This window comes from Mandrillus leucophaeus, unplaced genomic scaffold (assembly GCF_000951045.1).
Source record: "Mandrillus leucophaeus isolate KB7577 unplaced genomic scaffold, Mleu.le_1.0 Scaffold1176, whole genome shotgun sequence".
Lineage (NCBI taxonomy): Eukaryota > Metazoa > Chordata > Mammalia > Primates > Cercopithecidae > Mandrillus > Mandrillus leucophaeus.
Window position 1 is genome coordinate 525,442 of NW_012100054.1, and position 25,291 is coordinate 550,732.

General features: G+C 41.4%; 1 protein-coding gene and 1 long non-coding RNA gene across 2 annotated transcripts in view; one reads left to right on the forward strand and one right to left on the reverse strand.

Annotated features, from left to right (window-relative positions):
- Positions 1-4,376, forward strand: part of LOC105554730 — a 15,987-nt gene extending 11,611 nt beyond the window's left edge. Inside the window, exons 4-5 of the long non-coding RNA XR_001008371.1 lie at positions 80-258; positions 3,251-4,376. This is a non-coding gene — a long non-coding RNA (uncharacterized LOC105554730). The remainder of the gene's footprint in view (positions 1-79; positions 259-3,250) is intronic.
- Positions 4,377-23,281: 18,905 nt separating this feature from the next.
- PAQR9 (progestin and adipoQ receptor family member IX) lies at positions 23,282-25,285 on the reverse strand. Its single transcript, XM_012001309.1, has one exon. It carries the CDS (start codon positions 24,982-24,984, stop codon positions 24,253-24,255), a length of 732 nt encoding a protein of 243 aa, XP_011856699.1. The 5' UTR covers positions 24,985-25,285; the 3' UTR covers positions 23,282-24,252.
- Between the last annotated feature and the right edge of the window lie 6 nt (positions 25,286-25,291).

Below are 25,291 nucleotides of genomic sequence, written 5' to 3' on the forward strand. Positions count from 1 at the left end.
AGTTATAATTTATATTGCTCTTAATATCTTACCTTTGAACATAAATGATTAATGCCCTTTAAAATGTCCTTTTTTCTAGCTAACCTGATGTACATATGACATTAATCCAATAGACTTAGGAATAAGATACAGGGGGCTTTCCTGAATGATTCAAGTATATCCCCATTCATATTAAGAAAGCAAAGTATTGGCCGGGTGCGGTGGCTCACGCCTGTAATCCCAGCACTTTGGTAGGCCGAGGCCAGCGGATCACCTGAGGTCAGGATCACCAAGACCAGCCTGTCCAATATGGTGAAACCCCATCTCTACTAAAAATACAAAATTAGCCCAGCATGGTGCTGGGCGCCTGTAATTCCAGCTACTTGAGAGGCCTAGGCAGGAGAATCGCTTGAACCCCAGAGGCAGAGGTTGCAGTGAGCCGAGACTGTGCCATTGCACTCCAGCCCGGGCAAAGAGAGCAAAACTCCATCCCCCCCAAAAAAAGAAAGAAAGAAAGAAAGAAAGAAAGCAAAGTATTAAGTTATTTCATGGACTTGGAAATTTGTCTTTATCAAATTCTAATTCTGAGTTAAAAAACAAATTATAAGTTCTTATCACAATCTGTTTTGCAATATGTTTTAAATAATTACTTATTACAACGTTGGACACTTTTTTCCTGGAGATATCTTTCGTTTCTTGATTATGAATGTAACCAAGTGTCTGAACTGCTTAATGATCAAAAATCTTTATCTCATAATTTTATGAAAACATAATTTAGATACATAGGTGTACAATATTTACATTTGCATTATTTAGTAAGATGGGCTTTTCCCCTGCTGGAGGCTGGGGAATGAGATTAATGGGAACACTGGTGACGAGTGCAGGGGAAAACACACACTGCCAACTCTTGCCTTGGACTGGCATTCGCAGTCTTAACCTCACAGTATACTCCAAACCCATAAAAGGTCATTTGTCTTCTCTCACAAGCCTTTAATTCACTTGAGAGATGGGCTTAGACAAAGATAAAGCCCCTGTGAATTGGTAGACTGGCTGTGGGGAAAGACTTACACAGTAACTAAGGTGTTGGATAAACAGATGCTAACCATTTACTTACAGATCTCATAACTATGATTATTGTATGATCATTTATTCATAGCACATAATAGCTGCCTTGAAGTTCCTTTTAACAGAAAAAGGATCAGTTTCAATATAATTACAACTTGGAAATTATTTCCTTAAATCTGGGTATATCAGATTGTTAGATTTTGTTTTTGTAAATCCATGTTTATAGCTAGAAATGATCAAGTCTTTGTGTAATTTATAGAAAAAAGGTATTCTAGCAGAATAGCATTTTTAATGTACTGTGTATTAAATATTATCCATTAAATCCTTCAAAATGAAAATTTTGACAAATGATAGTGAGTGAAAGAAGTAAACAACACACCCTGAAAAGGCACAGTAATATGTAAATAATTTTTATCTTATAACATCCATTCCATAAGAGAGCATAATTGATTTTATTGATTTACAGTACAGTCAACGTTCTTGTAATGTAAAATTTAGCAGGTAGCTTAGACATTAAATTTTAAACTCAGAATCATCATCAATCTTTTATTTAGATCTGATAAGCTTCTGGAGTTGCTCCAACAGTGGAATCTTAATATGGTTCTCCCACACAGAATAATTCACCTTCGGAATATTATGTCCTCTTTTCCAAATATGTAAACAAATGTATTACTTATTGTAATGGAAATAACATACAACTACATTTTTTTCCACTTTGCATTGCAGTAAGGATTACGTTGCTTTGACTAACAGCTTATACTTTTTTCTCGGCTTTATTAACTCCAGTCAAGTCCTTAATTTTCATGAATAGAACTGAAAATGCTGTTCTTTTAATCTTCTGAGTTGAATTCTGGGTCATGCAAAGATTAAGTGAAGTGACTCCAAACCTAAAATCCTATAATTACGGAATGTCTGTTTAGATTGGTGCTTGGTCTTCATTTTCCCTCTTCTAGATTGGGAAGAGAGCTTTCTGAACTGCAAATTAGGAAGGCCTTGACTTGTTTGTCTGTGGTAGAGCAAACAGAGTTGAAGAGGCCATCTATTTAGCTACCATTTGTTTTGTTTAATCTGAGATTAGGCCTAGGTTTACAAAAGAAATCTACTAAATTTAGAGTAAACAGAATTCCTTAAGGCAGCATTGCTTGATGGTATTTTCTTCTTATAGCCTCTTCTGAGTGGTTTGTGATTAAGGGATAAAAAAGTGACTATTTTAAGCTCTGAAAACTGTGAGGACACAGTTTTGGAGGAAATAGAAGGTAAATTGATCAAATAATTTACTAGGGAACTTCAAAATGGTGGCATATGTTCTTTAAATGATTTTTTTTTTTAACTTGTAATAATTCCTCTGAAGATCTACTGGCTGTTTTTAACCACTGACCATCACCTAAGGGAAGACCATGTGACCATGTGACTCGTTACTATAACGGCCTGCATTAAAAAAAAAAAAAAAAACAACTCAGGGAAGGAAGACTTACAACTATAACCTCATTTCTAATTGGACTGTGGTGAAAAAGAAACTAGTCATCGCTGAAACTAGGGGCCAGGAGAGCTGCTTGCCTGTCCTGAGCAATCTGTAGTTGGCAAAACTTTAACTTTACATATAAAGAGACCATTTTTTTACAGTGAGTTTGGGGTAAATTGTGTAAAGTCTCAAAGGGACCTAATACAGGACATTTACTAGATTCCAAATTTGACACTTTAAGGAAGACTGCGATAGGTAATGTGACCGTCCACCTTAGAGATAGTATTATTCATTAATGAAGGGTATTCATTTAGTTTTGTTTTTATAACTCCAATAAATTTAAGAAATGTCTTTGTGGTCCTTAAAAGTAGAAAACATATTTATGATGCCAGTTTTTCTACTTGCTGCTTTATCTGCTTGGAGAGCCTGCCAGGAGCAGCCAGGTAAGTTGAAAGGAGTAAGAACTTGGGGCCAGGCAGCCAGACAGACGTGCATTCACATTTCAGCATTCACGTTTATGAATTCAGTAGTTCAGCAGTTCAGTCAGAGGCTGGATGAGTGTGAGCGTGAAGCTTATGCTCCCTGCTTCCCCAGATCTTAAGTGGAATCAATAAGAATTACACTGAGGAGATGTGAAATAATGAAGTAGCATATTCAGAGTGCCTAGTTCATAGTAGATGCTTCAAAATGATGCTTTCCTTCCTCTTTCCCTTACGTTTGCCTGGTAAATCACCCATCCTTCAGATGGACTCAACGACTCTCTATTACCATCCAGCTCTCAAGTCCCTTCTCTTGTGAAAATGGAAAAGTTGAACTACAGTTCAGATATTATTCCCAGATGTTCTTTGGAACACAGGGGATTTCTCCAAAAGACACAGAACAAATTGCCTCCAAACAGCCAAGATTCCAGCAGAAGCCGGAGTAGCAGACTACTTGGATCTTCGAAGTACCTGGCCCTGAGTCAGTTAAGGAAGATCGTTTCTTCTCTTTTGTACAATCCTATCATGAGAGCTGCGAAGTGAACTAAGAGCTTCTGCTTTCATCATTGACCTTCCAATCCTAATAATATGTTCACTGGCCAACTTCCTAGTCAATTTGTCTTTTGGATATAATGTTCCTCTACTATTTGCCTGATTGAGAAATCTGCTACAGAACATGACCAGTTAGCATTCCCACCAACCCCAGTGCTACACTGACTGTCTTTCGATGGACTTTCCTCCTTGCTGCCTCTCTGAGGTCCCAGACCTTCAGAGTGACCCTCACGGCTCTGCCTAAGTTTCCGTCATACTTCTGTCAAGAGAGACAGCTAAATCAATATTTTTAATGTGCTTTGCTGCCAGAATTCGATGATCTGTCACAGTTCTTGCCTAATACACCCAATCATTACTGTTAAAATGTTTTTTAGCTTTGTTTGTAGAATTGCTTTAACTGGTTCCATCTCTGGGAGCTACACTTTGAAATAACATTTTACTATACTTTTTCACAACCCAGAGCAGTAATATTTTATGCTAAGTGGTTAATCTAATTCCATAAATCTTTTGCAACTATCCTCTATTCTTTTCCTTGTAATTTCTACCTGGGAAGGTTTTTACTGATTATCATCCTATTCTGAGTCATCCCACAAACCAATCTGTCTCACTTCATTGCTTCTAACCTACAGACTAAGCATAACTTCGGCTAAATGATCTTTGATAAGATGCTATGACTCTATAAAGTCTTTGATATTCATGTCTAAATTTAATCAATCACTTGTAGATTTTCATAGAATCAATCTTTCACTTCTACAATTGGGAGTATTTGTAAGTTGTTTATCTTAAACAGTTCCTCTATTATGCTTTTCACATTAAATAAATCAACCCCTTCAAATCAATTTTCTGTCATGTCTATGATGTTATTATTTCATGGCATGGGTCAAGGGTCTACAAACTTTTTCTGTTAAGACCTAGATAGTAAATATTTTAAGCTTTTCAGGCCATCCAGTCTCTGTTGCAACTACTCAGTTCTGCCATTGTAGCACTAAAGCAACTATAGACAATACATAAATGAGTGAGCATGGCTGTGAGCCAATATAACTTTATTTATGAATGCTGAAATTTGAATGTCAAGTAATCTTCATGTGTCATAAAGTATTACTCTTTTTTTTTACCATTTAAAAATGTAAAAATTATTCTTAGCGTGTGGGCTGTACAAAAGCCGGCAGAGGGCCAGATTTGCCTGGGAGTTACAGTTTTCTGACTACAGTATAGTTTATGGCCAGGAGCAGATTCAGGTTTTGTGGGGACTGAGCTCTTTACAATTAGGGGGCCCTCTTTAAGAAAAGGAATACAAGGAGGAGCGCGGTGGCTCTAGCCTGTAATCCTAGCACTTTGGGAGGCTGAGGCAGGCAGATCACGAGGTCAGGAGATCGAGACCATCCTGGCTAACACGGCGAAATCCTGTCTCTACTATGGGCGTATTGACGGGCGCCTGTAGTCCCAGCTCCTGGGGAGGCTGAGCCAGGAGAATGGCTTGAACCCGGGAGGCAGAGCTTGCAATTAGTGGAGATTGTGCCACGGCACTCCAGCCTAGGTGATAGAGCAAGACTCCGTCTCATTAAAAAAAAAAAAAAAAAATTACAAATATAAAATTAGATACGGTGCTTTAGAAAAGACCCATGCAAATGAGAGGCCCTGAAAATTGAGCCTCTTTGGCATCCTGGTGAATCTACTTCTAGTAACACTTGGACAATTCTGCTGCAAGGGTTCCCTGAACTGGCTGATCATTGGAGTCACCAAGAGAGATTTTCTTACTACAGGTTCCAAAGCCCCAACAGGCTGCCTGAATTAGAATCTCTGAGGATAGAAACTGGCAATCAGCTGTCTTGTAAAGCTCCCTAGGTAATTGTACTGCGAACCCAGGCTTGGCAACCAGTATTTTAGTAACCATTTTATAACATCAAACAAATTCATTTGAACTGGTATCCCAAACACACTTATTGCCTTAATTGTGTTGCTTACCCAGAAACAGGTTTTAACTGTTGTTATTGACCCATAGCCCAAATGTTTACTTATCAAGAATACCCTATTGTTCAATGACCTCAACACAGAATATATACATACCTTACGCTAGGCCATCTATCGCCTTTCTTTTTAGTAAGAGTCAACACATATATAAGCTGGCTCTTCACCATTTGGGCTCAGTTTAATATTTTTATGTATTAAATTTTATTTTAAAAACTATTGGTAATTTTTAAAAATCTTAAATGTTTGAGTTGGCATATAATTCAGACAATCTATAAAGTAAATGAATGACTGTTGAAGAACATCTGACACTTATGTTACCACAGCTGGGAGAGTCAAGCTTATAAACCTAGACATAAAGGTAGCAGTTGAGTCATTTGTTGTTGCCTGATTAATCATCAAATGTATAGAAGACTCTTTTCATATCCCCGTGAGTATTCTGCAACCTTTGTATTGTTCAAATTTAATATTATTCCCATGATACTGAGATATCTTCTTGGTCAAAATCGAGTAGTTCTGTCTATAGAGTAGGTAGCATCTATTTTTGGTAAGATAAATACGAAACAGTGTTACTTTTAGTAAACAAATGCCTTGTCATTGCCAGCAATAAAGCTCTAGTGTCAACCGAAAGTTTCATTTTAAGGGTTGAGAAAAACCTGTCCCAACTTTTTCAAATTACCTTTTTTAAATAAGGACTTGAGAATTTCATATCCCAGAAAACATGCAAATATCAATTCTTCTAATTTTGTTCACCTATTGGAAGGCAAAACTACTTATTTTCCTGACTCAGAAGCACAAACAGAAAGTAAAGCGTACTTCCTGACGCATTGATTTTAACTGTTACTGGGGCAGTATTGACATAAATAGAAAATGAAGCTGCTTTTTCCATTGTTTGGAGGTTTCATTTTTAGAAACTAGGACAATATTATATCAAACTTGTTTCCTCCAACAAGGACTCCCACATCTAATAATTTATTCATTTGCTCATTCATTAATTCATGCAAATATTAAGTGCCTATAATGTGCCACATTCTGTGCTGGGTGCTGAGGATCTAACTCTGCAGCCTGAGAACGTAGGTTCTAATGAGGAGAGGGAAACAATAAACAAGGGAATTTCACATGGTGATATATGGTGTGTTGAAAGTAAAACATGGTGAAGCTAGGTGAATGTATGTGTATGTGGGCATGAAGGGGGCAGGGGCAACTGCAGCTACTTTTTTTCTTCTTTCTGTTTTAGAGATAGGGGTCTCACTATATCCCCAGACTGGTCTCAAAGCCTCTAGTAGCTGGGACTACAGGCAGGAGCCACAGCTCCTGGAGAAGAGGAACCTACTTTAGATAAATGGTCAAAGGTGGTGGTGACATTTGAGTTGAGATCCAAATGGTGGAAAGGAGCTGGGCATTCATATGAAATGGGAGAGTTCTCTGATCCCCCTGCAGGATGTGCAGCAGGGTTGTGGCTCACCTATTTGGTCACTGCCACTGCTCAAACCCCTGACAGGAGTGGGAGCATGCAGATGGGCAAGTGCAGGAGCCAGGGGAAGTGCTTTGGGCTCTGGCCCTGTGGTAGTGTCTAGGGGTGGGTGCCTGTGCTCCCATTGTTACGATGCTCTTTCAGCCTTGCTGTCCATGAACAGCTTAAGTGTTAACCAGCTCAATGGACCCTCTGCCTTTTTGCAAGGGCAAAGGGCCAGGGTGACAGCTTTCTAAATCCCAAGCTCTTGCCCAGCATTCCAAAAGAATCCAGTAACACACGGGCTTGAAGGATGAATGTAGGGTGTTATTGAGTGGTGGAGTTGGCTCTCAGTAGGATGGATGGGGAGGTGGAAGGGGGATGGAGTGGGAGGATGATCGTCCCCTGGAGTTTGGCCGTTCAGCAGGCCGAACTCCTCTCTGACCACTCCCAGCTGAACTCTTGGCATTCAGATGTCCCTCCTCTTCTTTTTGTCTGCCACGCCATTCATCTGCGTGTCCCCCCATCTCCTTGTTGGCTGGTCTGCTTCTGGAGCCTAGGGTTTGGGGTTTCTGTGGGTACAGGCCTGGGTAGCATGGTAGGCCAAAAGGTAACTTTTGGGGCACGAAAACAGAAATGCCTGTTCCTACTTAGGGCTGAGAGTCTCCAGGCTTAAGGGTGGGGCCTTTGCTGGGGAACCATTCTATTCTACCCAGTATCTCCCTGTCTCTTGGCCATATCACAGAGATCTTAGGGAAGAAGTATCTACAGCTGTGCTGTCTAGCACAGGGGAAATTGAAGCTCTTTAAATGTGGCTAGTGTCACATGTTGAAGTGATATTTTGGATATAGTTGTTTAAAGAAAACATATTACTAAAATCAATTAAATGCCTAACAATTGGCAGTATCTTTGCTGGATTCCTCATTACCAACATTTTTAGCACTCAATCTAAGTATAAGCACCACAACCCTGTCACTATCTCATGCTTGCAACAAATCAACACGGTTAACACCTATAATTCCACTAATTCAATTCATCCGATTGTTTTTACACTTTTAATGTGGTTTTAGAAAATTACAGAAATACATCTATGGTTTACATTATATTTCTATTAGACATCACTGGTCTAGAGAGAAAAATCTTTATCCAGTTCTCGCACACAGATCCCTTGGATCCTCATGGATTGGGTGTGTTATCAGTTTGACCAGTAGTTTGAGACCAGTCTGGGTAACAAAGTGAGATTCCCGTTTCTACAAAAATTAAAGAGTTTGAGCTAATAAAAACACTAGCTACAATGTGCTGAACAGTTATGGTGTGCCAGGTGCGGGGTAAAATTGCTTTACATCAATTCATTGTATCCTCATACTGTTACCAGAAAGGGGTCCCTATCCAGACCCCAAGAGAGGGTTCTTGAATCTCATACAAGAAAGAATTCAGACCAAGTTCATACAATAAAGTGAAAGCAAGTTTATTAAGAAAGTAGAGGAATAAAAGAATGGCTACTCCATAGGCAGAGCAGCCCTAAGGGCTGCTGATTGCCCATTTTTATGGTTATTTATTGATTATATGCTAAACAAGGGGGGGATTATTCATGCCTCCCCTTTTTAGACCATATAGAGTAATTTCCTGACGTTGCCATGGCATTTATAAACTGTCATGGCACTGGTGGGAGTATAGCAGGGAGGACGACCAGAGGTCACTCCCATTGCCACCTTGTTTTTAGTGGGCTTTAGCTGGCTTCTTTACTGCAACCTGTTTTATCAGCAAGGTCTTTATGACCTGTATCCTGTGCTGACCTCCTGTTTCATCCTGTGACTTAGAATGGCTAACCTCCTGGGAATGCAGCCCGGTGGATCTCAGCCTTATTTCACTCAGCCTCCTCTATTCAAGATGGAGTTGCTCTGGTTCAAACGCCTCTGACAATACCATTATGAAGTAAGAAATAATTCCCGCCCTATTTTACAGATGAGGAAGTGGGAGGCTGAGGGGCAGAGTAGATTGCCTGAGGTGATAGGAGGATAAAATAAGAGCGCGAGAAGTCGAACCCAGTACACATCCGCCCATGCAAGACACCAGAAGCCACAGGAGGAAGAAGGGGCAGGCGGGAGTTTAGAGCACTTTGGCGTGCCCAGCGGGGTGCCTACCCCACTCTCCTCTGCGCCGCTGGAGGCCTCGAGTTCGTGTCCTCTCAGCGCCTGCCAGGCTGCCCCTCCGAGGCCACAGCGCCCTGCCAGGCCGGCCTCCCCCCGCCCACCCCTCTCCCTGAGACCCAAGCCAACCCCCAGGCTGACCCCGCCGTCTGCGCCCACCTGTGTGGGATCTACCTGCCCGCGACCCAGGAGCTCAGGGACTGCCCCAGGAGATGCAGCCTCGCCCGCTCCTGCCACGCCTCCCGCGCCTGGAAAGCACCACATCCGGCAGGCTGCATATCTGAGCCAGCATCGGCCAGCCAGCGGGAGTCGGGCAGAGCCATTTTCCTGCTTGCCCCGACTCCTGACAGCCCGTGCCCAGTTCTCCTCTGCTCTCTCATGGTTCATCAAAGGGTCCTTTCTGGGAACTTTACAGCTTGGAGATTGTCTCAGTGACCAGGGTGTTTCTGAGGTATGTGTGTGTGTGTGTGACCACTGGAGTGTCAGAATCCCCCATCCCCACCTTGGAGGTCCCGCTTTTTCCTCCCTGCTGTAAAGAACTTCACACTGCCCCTCCACAAGGTTGCTTGCCTGGGCAGTCATCCAACTCCGTGTCTGCTGCAAGGATGGTGGAGACAGTGCACCAAGACACAAGGACCAGGTTGGACCCTAAGATGCTCTGAACACCTGGGGAGCTGTTCCAGATACACCCTCCCATTTTTCAGGATTGCACTTATTTCCTGTTAGAGATTTCTTAAGGGAGGTTGTGAATAATCACCAGCGCTTTTAGTGGGAGCTCAGTGACACTGAAGCTTGGCAGATGTCTGTCAAAACCATTTAACGGGCCGGGCGCGGTGGCTCAAGCCTGTAATCCCAGCACTTTGGGAGGCCGAGACGGGTGGATCATGAGGTCAGGAGATCGAGACCATTCTGGCTAACACGGTGAAACCCCGTCTCTACTAAAAAATACAAAAAAACCCAGCCGGGCGAGGTGGCGGGCGCCTGTAGTCCCAGCTACTTGGGAGGCTGAGGCAGGAGAATGGCGTAAACCCGGGAGGCGGAGCTTGCAGTGAGCTGAGATCCCGTCACTACACTCCAGCCTGGGCGACAGAGCGAGACTCCGTCTCAAAAAAAAAAAAAAAAAAAAAAAAAGGTTTTCTTTTTTAAAAAGGTGCTCTGGTGTTCATATGACAAGCCCCGTTTTGTTATGCCCAAGAGCAAGGGGAGAACCTCATCTTCACCTTACTTGAGTCTGACTCAGTATGGCTGTGACTTACCCTTCTGTGTCTGGAATTGGTAGGTTCTTGGTCTTGCTGACTTCAAGAATGAAGCTGCAGACCCTCGCGATGAGTGTTACAGGTCTTAAAGATGATGTGTCCAGAGTTTGCTCCTTCAGATGTTCAAATGTGTCTGGAGCTTCTTCCTTCTGGTGGGTTCGTGGTCTCGCTGGCTTCAGGAGTGAAGCTGCAGACCTTCACGGTGAATATTACAGCTCATAAAGGTAGCCTGGACCCAAAGAGTGAGCAGCAGCAAGATTTATTGCAAAAAGTGAAAGAACAAAGCTTCTACACTGTGAAGGGGACCCAAGCAGGTTGCCACTGCTGGTTCCAGCAGCCTCCTTTTATTCGCTTATCTGATCCCACCCACATCCTGCTGATTAGTCCATTTTACAGAGAGCTCATTGGTCCATTTTACAGAGCGCTGACTGGTCCATTTTGACAGGATGCTGATTGGTGCATTTACAATCCTCTAGCTAGACATAAAAGTTCTCCAAGTCCTCACCAGATTAACCAGACACAGAGCACTGATTGGTGCGTTTACAAACCCTGAGCGAGACAGAGTGCTGATTGGTGCGTTTACAATCCTTGAGCTAAACACAGAGTACTGATTGGTGTGTTTACAATCCTTTGGCTAGACATAGAGAGCCAGACAGAAAAGTTATCCAAGTCACCACTAGGTTAGCTAGATACAGAGTACTGATTGGTGTATTTACAAACCTTGAGCTAGACACAGGGTGCTGATTGGTGTATTTACAATCCCTTAGCTAGACATAAAGGTTCTCCAAGTCCCCACTAGACTCAGGAGCCCAGCTGGCTTCACTTAGTGGATCCCGCACTGGTGCTGCAGGCGAAGCTGCCCGCCAGTCCCGCAGGCTGCTAGCATGTTGTCGCTTCTCACTTCTAGGACAGCTCCCCTGCCACAATAGTGCAAATGATGGCCTGGGGACTAAAATGAGTTTGTCAAACAGTTGAATGGAGAGAAGGTGGTAGAGTCGCCACCTGATGCCAAGACCCCCCTACCCCCCAGCTTTTCCTTTTAAGCTGTTCTCTTTAAGTTCATTGTAGCCAGGTTTCATGGCAAGGCACCGTGATTTACACCACTGACCCTGGATCCCCTTACGTGTTTATGTGACAAATTGGCACCCGTATAATAAGCTTTACATTTGGCAAGACATAGGTAACACCAGAAATCAAAGTGAGGGACTTCTGATAGGATTTCATATCTGCTAGCTTTTATATTTGATGCTTTCTCTAGGAGCTTGGCAAAAAGAAAACACTAAAATCAAAAGTAAAAAATCAAATCAAAAGAAAAAAATCAAACCAAAATAAAGATAACAACAGGAGAGAACTGGGACACCATCTTCTTTTTTTGACTTATTACATGTATCTGTAGAATTATTTATTTCCTTAAACCTGTTTCCTTTTGTACTTTATGACATTTCTGTGTAACTAAAGAATTTGAGAGAACGCTAAACTGATATTTATAGATCCTACCCTCAAAACAGATAGTGAGGTAGGGATGAACTAATGCAGTCAACCACTGAATTAATAAGAGCTGGAGTAAAAACTAGGCCATTAGTTTCACTCAGGTCATCGTGAGGTACTAAAGTAGCTCTTAGAGAATTACATTTTGTACTAATAAATGTTCACTTCTGCCCACCTTTCAGTTTTCCACATATATTTTTACAACTGCAGAGGATCAAGATAGGGAGAATGGAAATTATGGGAGCAGGCAGGATGTGAAACCTTTTATTAATCCTACGGCTTAAAATTTATTTATAAATTGCAAAGCTAATCAGTTTCCTTAAATCTTCCATTTCTTTTAGGAATTTTTCAGCTCTTAAGAAAAAAGTTTTTGGAGGTCAGAAACTGATAGTGGACTTCTGAGAAAGAGAAGAGAGAAACAAATTATAAGTAATTCAAAAGTCTTGTCTCTATGTGGAATGTCATTTCCTTTCAAGCTGCAGTGTTTGAGTGGGTGTTTATTTGTTAATATCCTTCTGTTCCCCTCTCCGTTTCTTCTTTTTGTATTCCCATTAAGTGTAGGTTACACCTTTTGTAATTGCACCACGGTTCTTGAATATTCTCTTCTGATTTTTTTCTAGTCTTTTTTTCTTTGTTTTTAAGTTTTGGAAGTTTCTAGTGATATAGCCTCAAGCTCACTGATTCTTTACTCAGCAGTGTCTAGCCTAGTAATGAGTCCATCAAAGCATTCTTCATGTCTGTCACAATGTTCTTGATTTCTAGCATTTATGCTTGATTCTTTCTCAGAACTTTCATCTCTTTGTACATTATCTGTTGGTTCTTGCATGTTGTTTATTTTTCCATTAGAACCTTTAGCATAATTATTTTAAATTCCCAACCTGATAATTCCAACCTCCCTGTCATATCTGAGACTGTTCTCATGCTTGCTCTGTTTCTTCAAACTGTGTTTTTTGCCTTTTGGTAAACCTTGTAATTTTTTGTTGGAAACTAGTCATGATGTATAGGGAACAAAAGAACTTGGTACTGGTTCTTGCTGAAATTTCTTCTTGTGGATTCCTACTTTGTTAAATTGTGATTCTCTGTGTCTATCTGTTTGTCTCTCCAATTTTGGGGGCAGCAGTTTGCTCTGTGACTTCATGTCTCTGAGGAGAATTGTTGATTTTTCTGTTCAGCTTTTTACTTGTTAGGATGGAGTGACAACTTCCAAGCTCCTTATGTCCCATACTGGAAACTCTAAGTCCTCAGTCAATATTTTTTCATTACAGGAAATGGGAAACTTCTGATGAACTTAAGGTGGGAAAAAGGAACAAAAAATAAAGAAATAATTTATTGAAAGGCTATGGGGTAGCCCAGAGAATTACATGAAGACCTGTGCAGGCAAGTCATGGAGAATAAAGAATTGAGAGAAACTCTGGGGTTGCAGGGCTGCCTTGGATTGCAGTCCCACCAAGCTTCAGTAGGAGGGATTATTCCTCAAAGGAAATTCAGGGCACTGCTAGCAGAAGCAGAGGGTGCACCTTTGTCCAGGGAAAGAGGAAACCAAGCAACTGCTGAGATCCTGACTCACTCTGGCCATTCTCCACTGGGATGGAGGACCACGGTTAATTTTTTAGATCAAAGACTTACAGGATTCTCACCCAATGTTAGACTTCTGAATATTATTTATATTTAGTGAATTTTTGGTTATTAGGGGTTGAATTTTTACATGAACATTGCATAGATGACATTGATACATGAGAATACCATTTATTGTTCATAGGATTTATTTTATTTATTTTTATTTTTTAATTTTTTGTAAAGATGGGGTCTTGCTATATTGCCCAGGCTGGTGTCAAACTCCTAGCCTCAAGTGACCCTTCTGCTCGGCCTCCCAAAGTGCTGGGATTACAGGCATGAACCACCAAACCCAGCCTGGATTTATTTTAGATTTTTTTCACTTGACATATATTCTAAATATCCGTATTGTGTCTCCCTTTACCCATTTTAAGCAAACATTATGGAAAAAAATTCCTAGGTAATTATTTTCCTAGTGTTTCTTTTTTTGCTTTGAAATAGAATCAAACTCTCTGAAGTAGCTGTCTGATTCAGAACCTGCTTTGTTTTGCCAAGGAAAATTAAAGATAAAAAATCCCAGTAGACTACTTGCCAATGATGGATTTGGGGAAAAACAGCATTCCTGATCACCATCCTTTTCTGCTTACCTGATATATCAGTTTGGGGTCAATTGCAGACAACAGAATCTACTCAAGCTAGTTGGTGCTAACGGGGATTTATTAGTAGGCATTTGTTGGCTTACAAACTCACTAGAATTATTACAGGAGTAGACTCAAGGTTGGGTTTTCTGAACAAGAATTAGAATGTCTCTAAATTGAGCAGGAAAGCTGACAGAAAGTGGCAGAACCAGGAAGCCACTGACAAAAGTCCTTTAACTATACCAGTATAGATGCTCTGTGTTCACTCTTTGAGAAGATTGATGTCAGGCATGAAAGACAGTAGAGGAGATTGTAAAAGAGTAGTACAAGCGTCACAGAGGCCAAAGGAAGAGTGCTTCAAAGAGAACAGAATGGGAAAGAGGATCTCAGAAATGTCTATCCATCAACAAGGAGGCCGATGGAAATCTTAGAAGAATCATTCGAGTGAACTTAATGAAGCCAGAATGCAGTGGGTAAAGGAGTGTGTGGGAGATACAAAAACAAAGGCGGTGTGCACCACTCTTTCAAAAAAGCCTGGCTGTGAAAAAGAGAGGGGGGTGTTGTTAGAGTGTGACATAGTGGGGAGAGGGTGATTTTCTCATTTTAGAAGGTGGGAGAGACTAGTAGTACATTTTTAAATTCTTGTAGGAGGAATCCTATTGAGTAGAAGTAGTTGATGAACATAGAGGAGAACAATGTGTAATGGATAGAGTATGGTTCTTGAAAAGGTGGGAAGTGGTAAGATCAGAGAGTTGAGGAGAGGGTGGGAGTAGTAGGGTCAGATATTTGAAATATCTGCAATAAAGAATGGGAGAGAGCAGTTCAGGCATCACATCAGGGTCACTGGGTACCTTTGAGTCCTAATACAGCATATCTGTACTTAAAAAATGAAGTATCACAAATATCTAACAGGTAGATTCTAAAATGTGAGACTGGCTCAGTCATGGTGGGATGGGAGCTATGCAAAACCCGTTATATATAGCTGAGAAGTGAGCAAAGTTTATGGAACTGTTAAGATACTTCTGATTACAAGATGTAAATATAACTTAAACTCAATTGTAAGATGAAGGAAATGTATTGGCTCACATGGAAAAGTCCAAAGGTGTGTGGGCTTCAAGCACAGTTTGATCAAGGCTTCCTTTGTGAGTTACTTTGTTTGGCGCCACTCTATGTTCTGGCTTTCTTCTTATCTTGTCTTCCCTCAGGATTACACTGTGACTGCTAGTAGCAGCCAGGGCTGAGGATTCCAGGAAAAAACAAGAAGGGTGGGGAGGGACAGGAAAAAATACCTGCCTTCTGCTACTTTTTGTTTCAATGCAATCTTCCACCATTTGTCCCCTTGGCAGGTCCTAATAAAAAGCCAGAGGGCGAGAGAGCTGAGAATCAGTTTCAATACAGAGCAGACGAAGGGAAGTATGGGAACGTGAATCTAAAAGCAAACAAGCAGATATTTGGCACAGGCTCAAGAGATACTAAACAGCCCAAATGGAGTGGCCCTCTTAGGAGTGGCCCTGGAGCAAGGTAGACAGAGATTCTCCCAGCACACAGAACCTGAAGAACTCATACCACTATCAGCTTGTGGAGGCCTTGTCCATCTTAGGCCACAGGAGATGATGGCTGCTGTGTATTGGTGGCACAGTGCGCCACTAGAAATGGTATGCCTCTTAGCTAGCCAATTCTCTGCCTTTCTACAGTGAGTTGGGGGTGGCTGAATGTTTTATTTAGCCACATCCTGACCTGAATGAAGGGAATTCCCATCACATGGAGAACCTGAGTGCTGGAAGTTTGCTGCTGTTCTAAGTGAAGGCAGCTTTGGGTTGTCTTTGGGAAAGGGGACAAGAGCGCTTAGATGGTACAAATACAAGTTGTGTTACATTAAGGAAAGCACATATAAAAAAGGAAAGTGTGTGCTAGCCAGCTAGGGGCTGGGCTGTGGTTGCTATTGTTTTGGGCTGTTAGCATGGTTTTCTTCCCTCCTTCTCCAGATGCTCCAGAGCTTTAACAGGGACCCCACACTGGTAAGACACCTGGCTTGGAAAGCGCTTTATACAGTGTACATGGCCCAAACCGTCAGTCTCCCATAATCTTTGTCCACACACTCCTTAGGAGTGGGGATTATAGTGGAATGCCTGTGGACCAGACCGCCAATGGGTTGGATGAATCGGACAGCTGTTGCTTTTGTCTGCCTATCATTCCTTCCTGTGGGAACTGACCTCCAACCTCCATGTGGTTCCGGAAAGGGCTCAAATCACAGGCACCCATACCTTGTCTCTAGAGGAGTCCATGTGACCTCAGGTAGGCCAATCTGATACTCTTTTCCGGGAATTTGAATCAGGGACAGACACAACAGGGCCAGGAAAAAGCTGACGATGGCTCATCTGGTGGCAGTACCCTGAAGCTAGTTCATCTGGTGGCAGAGCCCTGGAGCGGCAAGATTTACTCACCGGAATCTCTAGCACTGCCCTGCTCCCTTCCTTCCTGAGGCCTGGGTGGTCAGCTATGTGCGCCCCCCAGTGTTCCTCCTATAAACCTTTTCTTCCTTCATGAGAGTTTTCTGTTCCCGATAACCAAAAACTTCTGAAACAATAATCAACATGATTTAAAGACTTAGCCATCACCACAGAGCTTAAGAGTTGAAATTGGATCTCCCTTGCTGGGGTTATTTAGGACAGAGATACTGTAAGTTCACACATATCACCAAGGTTCTGGGACAAGGTTGTGTTGCACAGAAGCCCATGGACCCTATATGCTTTTGAAAAACAGAAAGGTGCAAGAAAACATTTCGTAACCTGGGTTATATAAGTATTTTCTTAGAAGATATGGTTTCAAAGTAACACATGAATTCTCTTAATTTATCTAATATTATAAAAAAGTAATATACTAAGGGTGCTTCTTCAGGGTAAACTAATACTCTTGCCTTCTGCCTGCTGAATTTTATGAAAAGGGTAATGTTTTTTCTTGTTTATTAGTGTTATTAATATTTTACTGTTAATTTAGGAATACCTTGTTGCTGAAAGATAACTGTTGGACATGCACAGATGCGTACGATCCTAAACACTGTGCTTACAAATAATTTATTCTTATTTCATACATTTGTTTTTCAGCAAAAATGCATAGTTATATTATTTACACAGAATTTCATATTCAAGACTGTAGTGAACAAATGTCTCAGGAAACCAAAATCATAGCAAATCATACAACAGAAATGTGTCACATTATGTTTTAGCTACATGCACAGAACTGGCCAAAGTGATACCTATTTCTATAGATTATTTTATCACATAATGGAGAATTATGATTAAGTAATGCTTTTCTGTTAGAATATACTATTGATTTGAAACCACATGGTAATCCATGCCTGGAAGCTCACATATCCTGAGAATGCCTCTCTTGCTAGCTAAATACGGTTCTTCAGGATGTAGGTAAGGACTGGAGTAAGGGTAGCCTAAAAAGGATGAATCTGGCAAGCAATAGGAAAAATTTCTTTATGCATGCATCAGTTTTACTCCCTTCTTTCTCCATCATCAGCCTTAAATGAACTTAAAAACAAAAACAAAAAACAGACACATGAAGGTCTCTATTTGATCACTGTTAACTCTTCCCTCTGCCTCTGACCTGAGGAAAAAACGAGTATGGCCCTTCAAGTATAATGCCCTTTACTGCAAAAGGGGACTTGCTTGGTTGTACATTCTTGCAAATCCAAGGACAGTCACCGTATTTAAAACCTTAGTTTGGATATGGATGAACCCCATAAAGCAGATGGTTAGAGAAGGCCTAAATACACATGGAATCCTTTTAGAAATCTTTTCTCTTCAAGCTGGATATGTGGAAAGTGAAGGCTTCAAGGGTAGTGAAAATGGCCTGGAAGATGGCTCAGAGTTCAGAGCAACCACATGCTCTATACAGATTTAAAAAAAAAAGGCAGCCACAGAATCCTCCCCTAGCCCTGAAACACAGAAAGCCTTTTCCTGGTCCATATAGTGATGGCATGGGGCTTATTCTTCTTTCTACTCTGAAGAAACAAGGGACAGAGTTCCAGGGTTGTACATTTTACTGGCTGTGTTACTCACCATGCTTATAAACTCATCAAAGTGAAAGGTGCCTCATCTCTTTATTGCCTTGGTACTCAGCTGATTGGTTAGAATAATTTTGTTCATCGCCTCCAGAAAAGAAAACTAGCCTGTTCAAAAAGTAGACCTTCTGTGCTAGGTTTTGCTGGGAGAGGGAATTTAATAAAGTTTCTAACCAGCATTTTTAAAAAGACTTTTAAATTTAGCCATGAGACACACCTCAAACCTATCTCACGTATTTTCTTCTTTTTTAAAAAATGATTTGTATCCTTCTTTAGACTATACATTATTTACATTTTTAAAGACCTACTAGGTCTTTATCATTTGGGTAATAGCTCAAGGTGATTAAACTCCCCGGATAAAGATGAGTCTTTCCAAAAAGCTCTGGTTCTCACCTATGTGCTAAGGCCTGTTTTTACAAAAAATGTCTATTAGAAACTTTACAAATATAAAATTAAAATACTTCTTTAAAAAATTTTCCCATGAATTTTATTTTTTGCATCCAGCATGGTAAAAACAGATTATGCTTTCCAACTAGAGATGGAACTAAGAAGAAATGACATTGTGTTCCCACGCTTTATCTAGAAATAAGGGTTTATTTACACGGTGTCCTTCTTCAACATCATGGTGAACTGGGAGAAGCAGGGCCGTCTTTACAGCATGGCCAAATGACCACCTGAAGACCCCCCATTCTGCCTTGAGTGCTTATTGTGTATTTTGGGTGGCGGTATAAGGCATGACGGAAAGGTGGCCTGTCACTTCTACACATTCGAGAATAATTTTGCACATTCAAGAAATTTTCCTTGAGAAATGCCATGTTTGGAATAGCTTCCAGAGATTGATTGAGAACAAAAGCATTAAAGTGAGTGCATTACATTTAGAAGCACAATACATTGGGAAACATTCTCAAAAGCTCAAAGAACAGGCTGTTTTTCCATTGAGCTAAATAGTAAATAAGTGTGTATACTGTTGCATATAGGTATATGTTCAGAGCTTTCAAAAGTCACATCCTGCCATAATTAACAGCTAAATGAGCATTCTTGGCCCCTGACCTATAAACACTCTAATTCTGCAACTTGCTCACAGATTCTTAAGAAGCCATTCTAGAACAAAAATGCCTACAAACTGATTAGAAATCTGCAAACCAGAAATGCAATACAGTTATCCTTTTTTAAATGACAACAGAAATTTGTATTTGTTTTTGGAAGAGTGATTAAGAAGAACTGATACCCATTTTCACAATTAAGAAATAATTATTCACAATATTGAAGAAGCCAAATCCTCAATAAGAAAACGTGTGGCCTCTCATAAAAGAGTACAGTAGCGCTCAGTTTCAACCACTGAATGCTTCCTTTTTCAGTTTGTCTAGGCTTGTTCGCTTTTTGTCAGGTGATATATGTCAGGGAATATTGGCAATCCTTCAAGAAAATGATTCAAAAGGTGATTTACAATTGGCTGGTGCTATCCTGTAATGCCTTTTTGCCTCTGTCCTAATTTTATGGAAACAAATTAAGGACATTAAGCCAGGAGATAAATGTACCACTCAAAATATACCTGGACACTCGTGCTCAGGTCAAATGCTGCAAGATGTGGTTAAGCTGACAAACAGAATTCCTTGCCTGTCTACTTGAACACTAACACCCTGGGAGTTCACATGCTTTTCTAAGGACAAAATTTAAAACTCAGGCTAACTGCACAGTTGAACTTGCTGCCCCATTCTGACTGTTTGACTCTAAGCCTCTTTGTTCTCCTCTTCCCGTGCGTTCTGCCTTTTTTTTTTTTTTTTTACATCTGACACTTTTTAATGATTTCCTCCAGATTAATGTTTTCTAAGATATATTTCATAAGTTACAACACAAAGACCCTAAAAGAGGAAAAAGGCTAGAGAGCATTAGTTAATCTCAGTTAATTTTGGAGATCTAAGCATTTACCTTCTTATGTGTGTGGTTGGTTGGTTTGTTTTATTACACTATAAAATTCAGACACTTGAAGACATCACAATTTAGGCACTTTGGATGATCCACTCTTCATGATAGTATGAATACTACCAATCTTCCAATAGTTATTGTTATTTGTGTTTTCATAATAATAGTGATAAGTTTTTCAATTCTGTACATATGCCAACTATCCCCTCACCTGGATTGTACATTACATTTTCAAGTTATTTTTAACAATAGGCCTGGGAGCAGACAGAAAAAGAAAAAAGAAAGAAATTGATTGCTGAGGAAGTCAGCATGTGAATAGAAATAAGATTCTATGGATTGCACTTATGCTAACAAAAAAGAGACCCAAACTCAGGGACTTACAGCATTCTGCCTATAGCCAAGGTCAGAGTTTGGTTCCTGGCCAGAGAGACTTTCTGGGGCTTCTCTGTTCCACCAGAAGACAAAATGGGATAACTCCCACCATACCCTGTCTCCTATTATAGCTTTGTGCAGATTAACTAATTAAAGTTACGAAGAGATTTAAAGATAAAAATCCCTGTTTATTATTGCTATTAGTCCTCAGAGTTGGCACCAAATCAGGAAAAAACGATAAAAATCACCTCTGTCCCAAAATTTTGCATTCTTAGAAATGATTCCTACAAAGTATCACTATAAATTAGGCTAAATGGTTTTTTGACTGCAAGCACTTACAAGCTGGATTTATGAATGGAAATATGTGAAGGCCACTCTGTCCAGCTCTGTAGCCCCATACTTTCTCCCTGGACTATTTATAGAAAGTGTATGGCTAGTGGAAAAGTTCACATTTATTTTTACAAGCCAGTCATGACATGACCGAAGAACTCACTTCCTCTCTTTCGGAAGGTCATCCTCTTCACCTGAGCTGCAAGAAGGGCAGGGAAGAAAGGAACCCCATTAGCCAACTAAGTCAGTCTGAGTCAGCCCCAGAGACCAACCCACAGGGTGACAGGCACTGAAGTCAAACACCTTCATTTTCCAGGCATGACTCTATGGCTGCTCTTTGAGATGTCATCCAGATCATGACTAACAAGTAAAAATGAAACATATTACATAATATGCCTCAAAATTCTACTGCCAAAATAGGTTGTACATAGATAATGGAGTGAATTCTTATTTATAATTTGTCCTACATTTCAAACAGCTGAACACAATAAAGTAAAACTGAATTTTAATGTGGCAAAATGGAAAGTGTGAAAAATATTTTAAAATATATATTGTTCTGATTGCTGCATTACCTTGAAATATGTAATAAACCTGGATAGTTCCATGCAAATGGGGAGATTCAAAGTAAACATTTGCTTCTAAAACATCAAGAAATTTGATAAATTTAGCAAATAAACGTATAGTTTAACAAATCATCCCTGGCTTTAACTAGTGTATATGGTACCTATTTGCAAACATGAAGTGAAGCCAAACCAGTTTTCTACTAGAATGTCCTCTTGTCATTATTATATGTGGTCGATAAAATCTAACATGGAATGGGAAAGACAAGTGGACGAAGGAAAAGGCAAAGGGAAGAAGAAAGTGAGTCCTCATTCTCTCTGGGACATAGTGGGTGCTGAAACCTGTATGGCAAAAAGTGTGTCATCTCACTGTATTCATGCAGCATAATCACCTGAAAAATGATATGGGTATAATTTTATCCTTAAGTGGCCTCTGCTTAAGGTCAAAGACACAGGACAAGAAGAGAATTCTGTCTGTGGACCTGGAAGAACAACAAAAAATTAAAATGACAAATTTGGCGTTTTAGTTATTGTTCTCGAACTCATTAATCCTTTCTAGAAGTCTTCCTCCTGAAAGCTCCTTTTGAAATTGAGGTCCCATTTTACAAAGAAACTACATAATACGCTTCAACCTGTTTATCTAGCTTCCAAACCAATGTTCTTTGGGGCTCTAGAAAAAACAATCACATACAAATAAATTTGCATGTGGAAATATCCTGATTTCCACAGTTGTCCTTGAATGCATGTACTGAATTAAGTTACAGCTGAGGAATAACATCTGTGGTAAGTACAAATTAGCCTCTGTAACCTAACAGGAATCTCCTTGCACTTCACAAAGGATGATATACTGACACTCATCAACAACTGTGCAAAGCGTATTTACAATCTCAATGAGAGGTTCTAAATTAAATATAGACATATATAAATTTAACTTCTATGTGCAAAGTAACACACACAAGGATACCGGTTCCTCCAGGCAATTGTGCTGAGCTTCTCTGTTTACAGAGAAGTGATTAAAAGCATAAACAAAACCAGCAATTGTTTTAGAAGCGCCAGTCTACCAGTGCTGAGGTAAGTGTTCATCTACCTCATATGCATGATCTAAATTATATCATAAAATCAAGATGCACCTGTGGGACATGATCATCCTGCCCAAGACCTTCAATCAGGTGGTAGAGATCAAGCCCAGGATGATCCGCCACTACCTGGGCAAGCTCTCCATCACCTACAAGCCAGTGAAGTAGAGCTGGCTGGGCATCACGGCCACTCACTCCTCCTGCTGAGCCCATAAAGGCACACGTCTCCAAAAAAAAACAAAACAAAACCAAAAAAACTCCCATTCAGTGACTTATTTGGCTTCTAACAAAATGACCTACCGGAAGTGTGATAAGTATTTAAACAAGTCATCTCAGTGGTTTGTATTAATCTAGAGTGGTCATCTCAATTACAGGTTAGCATTTGTAAGAAATGTGTAAATAACATTGGCTAATATGTTTGTTAGAAAGGATCTCACGGACATGTTCATAAGTGTTTCAAGGATTTAGGGTGACTGCCAATCATTTCCATAGTCTGGACCCAAATGAAACTTCAGCGTTTAACTGGGCAAGTGTAATCTTATTTAAACCACAATTTTCAGTGACAACTCAATAATGCGCTCCTGCCTTTCATAATAAAACTGCCTCATTTATTCTTGGATATTATATTTTTAATTTTAAGCAAGCATGGATGGCATCAGTCTAGAACTTCTCCCATGGCTGCATTAGGAACACTTCTACATTAGCGGGCTGGCTCTTTGTCCTTGTAGGGAGTACAAATGCTCTGCATGCTCCTGTAAACTACTTCTAGTCCTACCAAAAACTTGAAACCAACACCATCTTCTGCCCTCCTGGATGGACCATGAAACCTTGATTTGCAGTCAGGTAAGAAAAGCTTATTCTTACTACTCTCCCCACGTAAGAAACTGCGTTTGAGGACCAGTCATTTGGACATTGCTTCAAAAGGCACATTTATTGCAGTGGCAATTTAAATAAGTAGAGAAGGAAAGAAAAAGATAAAAAACCAAACAAACTAACAAAAACCGGATGGGTTTTGTGGAACACATTAGAATAAACAAAAATCTGGGGTCTATACAAACCACTCGAGCTCCTCACCAATAGTTTAACCAGAGTCCCTAAGGTAGAATAATTCACAGTTGTATCATGACACAGGCCTTCAGAAAACACTGTTTAAGAAAGTAGTTGAGAACTCTCAAGTAGCTTCCCCTGATGTCCAGTTCAAGTGTATGCAATGCAGAAGGCTGTGAAATTCAAAACTATGTGACAAAGAAAATTCAGTGCACATCACAGGCTTTGATAAATTATGAAAAATCAACGTATATATTACTATTTAAATAACATCTGAAAAACGTTTTGAAATAATTAATTTGTGTTCACATTCCATGCATTTCCTAGCAGGTTAAGCCCTGGGTTTGCGTCTTTGTGCCTGTTTCCTACAAAGCTCCATTCTTTTGACAAATCCAAGCATTCCTCAGACTGAAATAGAAGTTCCCAAGGATTCTATTTACCCTCTTTATTGTGTACCTGACCTCATAGGGGCTACTCCTTATTACCAATGGCACAGATGATTGGAAAAGCAAACTCTTTGGGGGCTTTATTTGGAATTTTACTCACTGCCTTTGAGAAATCCCTGGATGTCAAAGACATCACCTGAATTTTTTCCAAGGGCAAGAACCAGTGACTATTTCCCTACCACTTGAACACCCCCGCCAGCCTCCTTGAAAGCCTCCAGTGGGTTGGGATCCCTTTGTAGCTGTGAACTTTTTCCCTATGGTTTTGCAGCACCTTCCTTGAGCAAAGAAGAAAACACAATGAAACTTGAAAACAAACCAACAATAGCAACAACAGAAACTCCAAACAGATGGGCGAACCAGTAGTCTCCTCCAAGGCGGAGGCTCACTTTTTACTGCAGAATTCGGAGTTGTTCAGGAACTTCCTGATGACCAGCCCCAGGCAGACCACCAGCAGCAGCATGTAGCCCACAGTACCTGAGAAAGTGGGTGCGGCAGGCGGCGCCTGGAGGAACTGGCGCAGGCCCTCTTCTACGTAGTACACCTGGTCGTAGATGCTGAGGAAGGTGAAGATGTGGAAGAGCTGGTGACTGTGGCCGATGATGTCGAAGAGACCTGGCTGGATGCGCTCGGGGATCTTGCTCACGTTGAAGAAGGCGGCCACCACCAGCCAGAAGTAGCGGCGGTAGAAGTGCACGAAGAGTGTGGGGTTCTCCCCACGCAGGTCGAAGAGCCAGCTCTCGAGCATAATGGGGCAGGCCATGCTGAGCGGCATGACGAAGACGAAGGTGCGCAGCGCGAATGGGTAGGTACACCAGTCGGTACGGCTCTTGCAGCAGGCCACAGTGCAAGCCACCGCCAGCACGAAGGCCACGGGCAGCACCAGGGCGCGGTAGGCGGCGATAAGGCGCGTGCAGTCCACGTGCCAGCCCAGGCGCTGCTGCAAGTATGGAGTCATGACTCTGGCATCGAGCAAGCTGAGGCCGGGCAGCAGGTAGTAGTAGTAGGCCACCGTGCTGCCGAAGCCGTAGTAGCTGATGGACGCGTAGTCCAGGTAGAAGAAGGCGGCGCGCAGGCGCAGCGACAGGCAGCTGAACACGTGCGCCGTGCAGCTCATGGCGAAGGTCAGCAGCACTCCCGACGCGTAGCACCACAGCGGCAGCAGCCACGGGTGGTGGAAGGGCACGTCGCCGCCGCTCAGGAAGAACAGACGGCAGAACTTGCTCAGGAACAGCAGCAGCGGGATGAAGTGCGTCCAGAAGTTGAGCGTCTCGTTGGTAGGCTTCAGCACCGAGGCTAGGCACTCCTGGGCCGTGCACGGCAGACGCCGGTAGCCCGACAGGATGAAGCACTCCACGAAGTCGTCGGGCACCTCGTCCCAGCGCAGCAGCGGCTTGGCAGACGCTGGGGGGTCCCGGGAGGCG